At 46.6% G+C, this 10000-nt stretch overlaps 1 protein-coding gene across 1 annotated transcript in view; it reads left to right on the forward strand.

Annotated features, from left to right (window-relative positions):
* The window catches only part of sik3 (SIK family kinase 3), a 42261-nt gene that overhangs the window by 28456 nt on the left and 3805 nt on the right, over positions 1-10000 (forward strand). The window contains 9 exon segments of the mRNA NM_200541.2: positions 3697-3838; positions 4033-4152; positions 4246-4307; positions 4665-4783; positions 4859-5144; positions 7579-8264; positions 8435-8574; positions 8880-9009; positions 9140-9270. Of these exon segments, the coding sequence (NP_956835.2) occupies positions 3697-3838; positions 4033-4152; positions 4246-4307; positions 4665-4783; positions 4859-5144; positions 7579-8264; positions 8435-8574; positions 8880-9009; positions 9140-9261 (1807 nt within the window). The 3' untranslated portion in view covers positions 9262-9270.

Genomic DNA, 10000 nt, shown 5'->3' on the forward strand with positions numbered 1-10000 from the left:
TCTGGAGCTGTAGTTAGAAGCAGAGTTCCTGGCTGTGTTCTATTCCCACTCATCCCCCCTATGCCCTATTCATTTAGAACAGTCTAGCATGTACAGAGGGAATGATCATTTAAAGAAAGCGTTCGGCTCATCTCTCAGTGTAATTTGCTTTTAGAGTATTTCACAGTTCAGTTTTAGCGATCTTCATGTTCACTAGTGTGTTCCCTTCACAGTGCACTTTGAACACATTGATGTCATTTTGAACACAGCCTCATGATGAGAGCTATAGCTATAGCTAATGCTTTACTGTATAGCGGCTCATGTATGAAGTATCTGTGCTGGATATGACACGGGCCGGCCGGCCAGAACACTTCTGCAGTGTTTACATGGGTCAGATTATTAAAGTAGACTTTTTATAAAATACTAAATAAATAAACAATATCCGACTCAATAAAAATCCCAATCGTCTCCATCATTAATACGATTATTATTGTTATTAAAGTATGATTTTCTTCATTTCCTAATGAATATTAAATGTCATTTCTTAATAAGTCGCCTCATTATTTATTTATTCATGATTTATATATGACATTAGAATAGGTGTTAGCGTTTGTAAGTGATTTGAAGTTTCAGGGTGGGTTCACACCTGTCAGTCCATTCAGTTGTTCTGAAACGGGGATTAATATTGTTACATTGTTGCTCTTTGCTCTTGGAGCGGTTCGCTTTCACACGGCAAAGTTTCTAATCGGACCAAGAGAGCTAAGGGTGCGTTCACATCTGTAGTTGGCTTCATTTGGTCTGGATCAAGGGTAATAAATGATGCATTGTTGCATTTTCCGCCGACTTTGGGTCGTTTTCACACCACACTGCTGGCTTTGGTCCGAACCAGTTGAAACGAACCAAAATGCAGTCATCTGACAAAATCCACATCTCTCATTGGCCAGATGTTGTTATTTCCTAAACTGCTTATTGATTGGTCAGAATTCCCGTGCGGGAAAATGCCAGTGAACTCCCGCAGGTTAACAAAACCTTTTACTCTGGAGGGGCGACTGCGTTGGCTGATTGTATCCCTGCTTTAGACAAACTTTACATTACGAGAGTGAAGTGCGGCCGCGGCTGGAAAACAGTGTTTAATGCATCACTCGTCACTTCAGGAGGAGGCGTGAATTAATTTAGCTAAACTGAGACATGCTCATCTTGTGGAAATATTACCAACGATCCATCAGCTAATGTTTTCCCCCCTCTCTCTCTCTCTCTCTCTATCTCTCTCTCTCTCTCTCTCTCTCTCTCTCTCTCTCTCTCTCTCTCTCTCTCTCTCTCTCTCTCTCTCTCTCTCTCTCTCTCTCTCTCTCTCTCTCTCTCTTTCTCTCTCTGTTGGTAAAGCGCTGTCAACAAATATTCTTCCTCCATATCCCATAATGCACAGCGCATTGGCCTACGGCAGCTGAATTAGTCCAAAAGGCGCAGTACTTTTTGCGGTTGGACCTGTTTTAGTACGGATCATATTCTCACCACAAACGAACCGCTCCAGGGTTTGTTTGAAAGCGTAATGAGACCATCTCTTCAAGCAGGTCTCGGTAAGCTTGTTTTTGTCCGCTTTTGGTGCGCACTCGAGTACGATTGCTGCATTCACACCTGCCCAAACCAACCGCACCAAAAGGGGAAACAAACTCTAGTGCGATTCAGTTTAACTGAATAAGGCAGGTGTGAAAGCACCCTAAAACTAGTCACGTGAGTAAACTCTCCTCACACTGCTCAGAGTGTCAGGGTTTATTTGGCAGAGTCCCGCTCGGCTGTCAGGAGAGGTGGTGGTTTGGTGGAGTTTGACAGGGTGTGCGTGACGTGTCTGAAGAGAGAGGAGAGATGCGGTGGGGAGGGGTGAGAAGGGTGCGCGACGTATTTGAGGACCGGGAGGGAGACGCGAGATTACCGGGAGATCATCACTCGTTTGCGGGCATCCGGAGACTCACGAAACTTCCCGCCCTACTCATAATTCTCTCTTCATATAGCCGTAAGCCTATTACATATCCATAAACACTGTGATATAACCGCGCTCTGATCGGATCGCTTTCTCACTGTAATCGACCTGCTCCAGAGTTTGTGTCAATCGAGCCGAGACCACCTCACTCAAGCGATCTCGGAGCGATTGATTTGGTGCTGATCCGAGAGCAATTGGTGGATTCACATATGCCAAACGAACCGCGCTAACTGGGAAAACGACACGGGTTCCCAAACTAAAGTGTAGGTGTGAAAGCAGCCTGAGAGTAGAATATGTAGTGTTCTCTATAATATCAGTAAAGGAAGCACAGCCTCTATATGTGCCCTTTACAGATACTTCAGCTAATATGGAGAGCGAGCGCATGCTTTCACTAAACTAATGTTGGACTTTATTAAATGTGTGTGCGTGTAGAACAATATCATCTGCACAAAGTGATGACGGGTTCTGCTCTGCAGCAGTGGTTCCTCCAGCCGTGTAGAGCGTCATTATGAGCGTTTTACATTAGAACTGACGTGGCTCAAGAGATGGATCTGCCACAGAGAAACTAGAGGTCTGAGAAACACTCGCCACTACAGCGCTCTCTTCTCAAACAGTGCATCATACTGGGATAGTTCAGCCACGAGTTACGTCACTGTTTGGGAAACGCCACACCCCTGATCTCTTTACCTTATTACTGTATGTGTTAAACATTGATCATCATCATCATCATCAATCATGTCCTAATTAAGACTAAATTACTCTTATTCTCACTCCACAACTGATCATCTGATGTATGTGTGTGCGTGTGCGTCTGCGTGCGTGTGTGTGCATGCGTGCGTGCGTGTGTGTTCGTTCTAAGAAAGATCTCGAAAGTGTGAAAACACATGTGAACGTCTGTGAATGAGTTAGTCACACATGGAGATCTTATTACACACACACACACACACATCAGGACATTCACACACACCTGAACATGACGTAGCACAGGAAGAATGTGATTGGTCGGTTCACCTGTCAATCACACAGCAAGTGCCCTGATGCTTGTTTCTAGAAGGGATACAGCTGCAGACGGAGCTTAACAAGAATTCATTCACTCACTCTCCTTCAGCTGAGTCCCTTTATTAATCAGGGGTCGCCACAGCGGAATGAACCGCCAACTATTCCAGCATATATTTTATGCAGTGGATACCCTTCCAGCTGCAACCCAGTACTGGGAAACACCCATACACATTCATTCACACACACACACTCGTACACTACGGCCAGTGTAGTTGATCAGTTCCCCTATAGTGCATGTGTTTGGACTGTGGGGGAAACCGGAGCACCCGGAGGAAACCCACACCAACACGGGGAGAACATGCAAACTCCACACAGAAACACCAACTGACCCAGCCGAGACTCAAACCAGAGACCTTGTACTGTTCATATTCATTATTGCTCTACAGTGATGATGATGATGATGATGATGATGATGATGATGATGATGTATCCCTTCTGGAGTTTACCCTCCCTGACCCTCAGGCTGTGTGAGACTAGCATTAGCATGAGCATGATACGTGTTCAGGCTGTAGTGTGTGTTTTGAGTGTGTGTGACATGAGATTGTTGAACATGATGCTTGTGTGTGTGTGTGTGTGTGAGAAAACGGTCTGTCTATCTGTGTTAGCATGACTGTCATGTGTGTGTGTGTATTGTGCTGATCGTGTGTGTGTGTGTGTGTGTGTGTGTGTGTGTTTGTCAGGTCGTCGTATAAGGACTGTAACACTCTTCACCTGCCGATGGAGCGCTTCTCTCCCGTCAGACGCTTCTCTGATGGAGCCGCGACTATACAGGCCTACAAGACCCAGCTGGAGAACAACAGCCTCATCCGACAACTCAAACAGGTCAAGCACACACACACACACACACACACACACACACACGGGTTTCCGCTGTTGTCATGCTGCACACTCTATATTTCTCTCTTCAAACCCTCACACTAACACTCTCATCCGCATCCCTGTATGTGTGTGTGCGTGTGTGTGTGTGTGTGCGCGTGTGTGTGTGTGCATGTGTGTGTGTGTGTGTGTTTGTGCAGGAGTGTGAGCAGCTGCAGAAGATGTACGCGGCTCCACAGGACGAGCGGCTGATGGAACACACACAACAACAGCACGTCCTTTACCAGCAAGAACAGCAGATCCTACACCAGCAAATACAGGTCACACACACACACACACACACACACACACCGCTGCGAGGTGTTGCTCTGCACTGTGAGCTGCAGTTAAACAGGTGTACTCTCGGTTCACAGGCTCTGTCTTTGGGACACGGAGAAAACCAGCCCAGCAGTCACCTGACATACCAGCTACAGAGGTCAGCACACACACACGCTCACACACACACACACACACACATACATACTCACACACACACACACACGCATACATACTCACACACACAAACACACACACATACATACTCACACACACACACACACACACACACACACACACACACATACATACATACTCACACACACAAACACACACACACACACTCACACACACACACACACACTCTCACACACACACACACACACACACACATACATACATACATACTCACACACACAAACACACACACACATGCATACTCACACACACACACACACACACACACACACACACACACACACACTATTTCAGATGGGTCTCATTGTCTCTCTCTCAGGTTGCGCATTCAGCCCTCCAGTCCTCCCCCAACGCACCCTAGCAACCACCTCTTCAGGCCAGCCAATCAGAGTTCTCCTCCTCCTCCTGGGGGCGGTGCAGGGCTGATGCAGACGCATGGTTAGCTCCTCCTCCTCTGATTTCCTGTGCTATATTTGGTCACAGGGGCGTTAACCTGTTAAACTCCTCCCACAGGTGGGCCTTCTGCAGTGCAGTATCAGCATGGCTCCGCCCTCTACCAGTCTCCCAGCGACAGCCCCCCCCCAACCAGCCTTCCCCGTATGGCACTGGCCAATCAGCAGCCTTCAGTGCCGCCAGGCTCCGCCCGCACACTAGCGCAGACCCTCCCCCAGCAGCAGGTGACAATTCAGGTGCAGGAGGTGGAGCTCGGGGGCGGAGCTCAGCGACAGAGTTTCCTAGCAACGCCGTGTCACAGAGTTCTGGGCAAACAGCTGAGCGCCGACAACGCAGAGACCCACAGGTGACGCCTCCGCGCACGCCGACCCAGCCCTGCCACTGTCCTCCCGTTATTTGTTGTGTAGTGCTTTATAAATGATGTGTGTGTACATGATGTGTTGTAAATATTGCGAGACGGCCCAGAGGAGTGTTTGAGCGGAGCAGCGAGCGCCGCCGCCACAGAGGTACAGTGAGATGTAGATGAAGACGCTAGAATCCAGTAGCCTTGACTTGTTTACTGTTGGTTGCTAGGTTACCAATACCACAGTTAGCCCCTCTAATGCTGTCTTTGCACTAAACCGACAACCTCGCATACCCTGTTCATACCCCCACGCTAATGTTTCACTTGAGTTCGGTTGTTTGAGCTTGCGTGGTAAATATGATTGAGGCCAATTCTGTGCATTTTTGGCAGAATTGTTGCTCATTAATAATTTGACTCTATTTACACATCGTTAATTAGCTTCTATAGGATCATCAGTAATTCAACTTTATCCTTGCATCAATAGTTTGACTATTCGCGCATCAATAATTTCATTCTACTCGCGCATCACTAATTTGACTATTCGCGCATCAATAATTTCATTCTAGCGCATCACTAATTTGACATTTTGCGCATTAATAATTTGACTATTCGCGCATCAATAATTTCATTTTACTCGCGCATCACTAATTTGACTATTCGCGCATTAATAATTTCATTCTAGCGCATCACTAATTTGACATTTTGCGCATTAATAATTTGACTATTCGCGCATCAATAATTTCATTTTACTCGCGCATCACTAATTTGACTATTCGCATATCAATAATTTGACATTTCACGGATCAATAGTTTGATTCTACTTGCGCATTACTAATTTGACTATTTACACGTCACAAATTAGTTATTTGCGCATTAATAAATTAATTCTACTCGTGCATCACAAATTTGACTACTAGCACATCAATAATTCAACTATTTGCGCATCACTAATTTGACTATTTGCGCATCACAAATTTAAATGTTTGCGTATTAATAATTTAACTTTTTGTTTATCAATAATTAGATTCTATTCGTTCAACAATAATTTGACTATCCGTGCATCAATAATTTTATTCTATTAGCGCATCACTAATGTGACTATGCGCATCACTAATTTGACTATTTGCATATTAATAATTCAACTCTACTCGCACATCACTAATTTGATTCTACATGTGCGTCAATAATTTAACTTTTTGTTCATCAATAATTTGATTGTATTCGTTAATCACTAATTTGACTTTGCGCATCAATAATTCGACTATTTGTGCATCGATAATTTGACAATTTGCGTATTAATAATTAAACTCTATTAGCGCATCACTAATTTGACTATGCGAATCAATAATTCAACTATTCTCGCATCACTAATATGACTATTTGCGCATAGATAATTTGACTATTTGCGCATCAATAATTCAACTTCGCGCATCACTAATATGACTATTTGCGCATCGATAATTTGACAATTTGCGTAATAATAATTAAACTCTATTAGCGCATCACTAATTTGACTATGCGCATCTATAATTCAACTATTCTCGCATCACTAATATGACTATTTGCGCATAGATAATTTGACTATTTGCGCATCAATAATTCAACTATTCTCGCATCACTAATATGACTATTTGTGCATAGATAATTTGACTATTTTCGCATCAATAATTCGCCTCTTTTTGCTCACTAATACTACCAACTGCTACATTCCTAATTTGCCTCTATTCGCACATCTATATTTTGCCTCTATTCACATATCGATTATTACATTTTTCGCGCATCGTTAAATTTGCGCTGATAATTCGACTATTTGCGCATCAATAATGTGCCTCTATTTACGCTGCCATTATTAGCATGTTTGTGTTCGCTTTATATTAATATACTCTTGTGAAAACTTAGTTCTGCATTTGGCGTAAACATCGTAACACCAAAACCCGGTGATTGCCCCTCCTGCAGTGTCCGCTTCCTCAGCTGTTAGTGTAGTTTCAGCCCTGTGTCCGTCTGCTCTTAGCTTTCAGCTTATTCAGTCTTATTGTTCTAGCTTATTATTCTTTCGTTATATTTAGTTGTGCTTGTGCTGTTTTAGGTTTTTCAGTCCGCTGTATTTTTGAGTCTGGTTTATTTATTGAAGAGGACTTTATTTTATTAATAAATAAAATAAACAACATCTGGCAACCGAAGACATGAAAGCTCAGAGTCACGTTAAACACACGGCCTGTGACCCCCTGACTGCTCGTGGTCTAGTATTGAGTGAACACGGTGTGCTGGATATTGTCAGAGTTATTGATGAGGGATGCTCACTGTCTTCATCATGGGCATAAAATAAACAGATTGGGGGTGGAGTCAGATTAGACCAGACTCCTCCCACCTGCTAATGATAATACAGTGGGTGTGTTTCCATCAGTGTGAGTAATGTGTGTGTGTGTGTGTGTTACAGTCGCAGTTTGAGCCGCTTCCACACGTCAGCGTATGAGCAGTTGACTGCGCAGCTGTTGGGCGAGAGCGTGATGGGCTCCTATAACCCGTACCTGCAGGGGGCGTCTCTGAAGGTGCCGGGGCTGGAGGGGTACGGGCTGAGTTACGGCGGTCCATCCGCACTGCAGCAGGCGCTCCTGTCGCCCACGCCGCTGGAGTACCGCCCCCCGCCGCAGGTCACGCCCACGCTGCAGGGTCTGCTGTCGCCGCGACACTCACTGACAGGTCACGCCGACCCCCGCCTGCCCCCACAGGAGCTCGCCGCGCTGCTGAAACGCCACAGCCGCCCGGCCCCGCCCACTGCCCCGCCCACCATCCCACAGGACTACGGAGAGATGCTGCTGCTCCAGCAACTGGGCCAGGCTGCAGAGAGCTTAGACTCCGCCCCTCCACAAGCCACGCCCACGCAGCACTACCACCACCTGCTACAGATCAGGACCCCGCCTGAGTGCCCCGCCCCATCCCTCCCCCACTCCGAGAGCATGGAGGAGGACGAGATGCCGGCCTATCACGAGGGCCTGCTGGCCAAAGCCGCCGCCCCCTGCACTGAGGCCCACGAGCTGCTGGCTCCGCCTCTCGGCAGCACCCCGCCTTACTCCTCCCCCACGCATAGACACGCCTACCTGCGCAGCGCCACGGCAACCAGAGGTGAGGCATTCATCAGTGCTTTAACATCTCTCACACACACACAGCAGTTCTGCAGACATGCTGCGCACACACACACACACACACACACACACACACTAACACGAGAGAGTACTGATGCTGATCATATAGACAGCTGATGTTACGTGTGTGTGTGTGTGTGTGTGTTTCAGAGTCTTGTGCTGACGCTGCAGACGCAGGCATGGAGAGCGATCATAACGGCTACGGCTCACGCTCAGCACAGAGCGACTCCTACAGGCCACGCGGAGCATTACAGCGACACCACACCATCCAGACCTGCGACGACGCATACGTACGGCTCTGTGTGTGTGTGTGTGTGTGTGTGTGTGTGTGTGTGTGTGTGTGTGTGTGTGTGTGTGTGTGTGTGTGTGTGTGTGTGTGTGTGTGTGTGTGTGTGTGTACATATCTGTATGTATGTGTGCGTGCGTGTGATTGCATGTGTGTGCATCTGTATGTGTATGTGGTTGTACGTGTGTGTGTGTGTCTGTGTGTGCGTCACTTTGTGTGTGTGTGTGTGTCTCTGTGTGTGATGTTTGTGTGTGTGTGTGTGTGTGTGTGTGTAACCAGCGCTGACCTCTTGACCTCCTCCTCTTACAGGAGCAGGTGGAGCCGATGTCTGGAATGAGCTTATTGGCTGGGAAAGCATTAAGCTCCGCCCGCATGTCAGACATCCTCAGCCAATCGTCTCTGACAGGAAGCCAGCAGCTACAGCAGAGGGAGGGGCCAGGTGGGGCAGTGTGTGTGTGTGTGTGTGTTTACTCTGTATTACATCATTACTCATCTCTCTCTCTCTCTCTCTGTGTGTGTGTGTGTGTGTGTGTGTGTGTGTGTGTGTGTGTGTGTGTGTGTGTGTGCAGTGTGTGATGTGGACGCAGATGTCCACTCCTCCTCCTGTTATCCGTCCTCCTGCACCACTGATATGCTGCTAAGCTACAAAACGCCTGATCTGCAGTACAGCGTGGAGCAGGCCGGGGTCTAACGAACACAGGTAACAGACACACACACACACACACATACACACAAACATACACATACACATACACACACACATACATACACACACATACACACACACACACACACACACACGAACATGTTTACTACAGTAACCAAGGTAAACTCCTTCAGGTGTGGGTGTGCCCCCTGCTGGTCTGTGTGTGTGTGTGTGTGTGTGTGTGTGTGTGTGTGTGTGTGTGTGTGTGTGTGTGTGTGTGTGTGTGTGTGTGTGTGTGTGCTGCAGGTGTGTTTATTGTGTGATGGATCATGGGCTCTGTCTGATGATGTGTTCAGTGAGTGATGCTCTCTGGCGCCCCCTGCTGCTGCCCTTCAGCCTCATTATTACCAGTCATCAGCAGCTGGAGAACAGTCCACTACTGTGCAGCAGGGGTGTCCAAACTCAGTCAGCTTTAATGCTGTGTACGGGTCACCTTTATCAGGCTTGCGTTTCCACCACAAAGCCCTTTTGGTGTGCGTGGTGTATGATAAAGTTTCAGTCGACGTCATGCTCGCTCTAAATGTCTACAGTAAAGCTGTACGGGTCGTTCACATATCATAATGAGCAGCACTCCTCACTACACAGCTGCTTCACACACATCAATACCTGTTTATAAATGTTCATTACTCACCTTCCTATGAACATGATTTGATTATAACTGCAGATCAATGACAGTGTGAAATAGGCTACTGTAACGTCTGTAATTATGTAAAATAAATATATA

Source organism: Danio rerio, chromosome 15 (assembly GCF_052040795.2).
Source record: "Danio rerio strain M-AB ecotype USA chromosome 15, GRCz13ab, whole genome shotgun sequence".
In the NCBI taxonomy this organism is placed as follows: domain Eukaryota; kingdom Metazoa; phylum Chordata; class Actinopteri; order Cypriniformes; family Danionidae; genus Danio; species Danio rerio.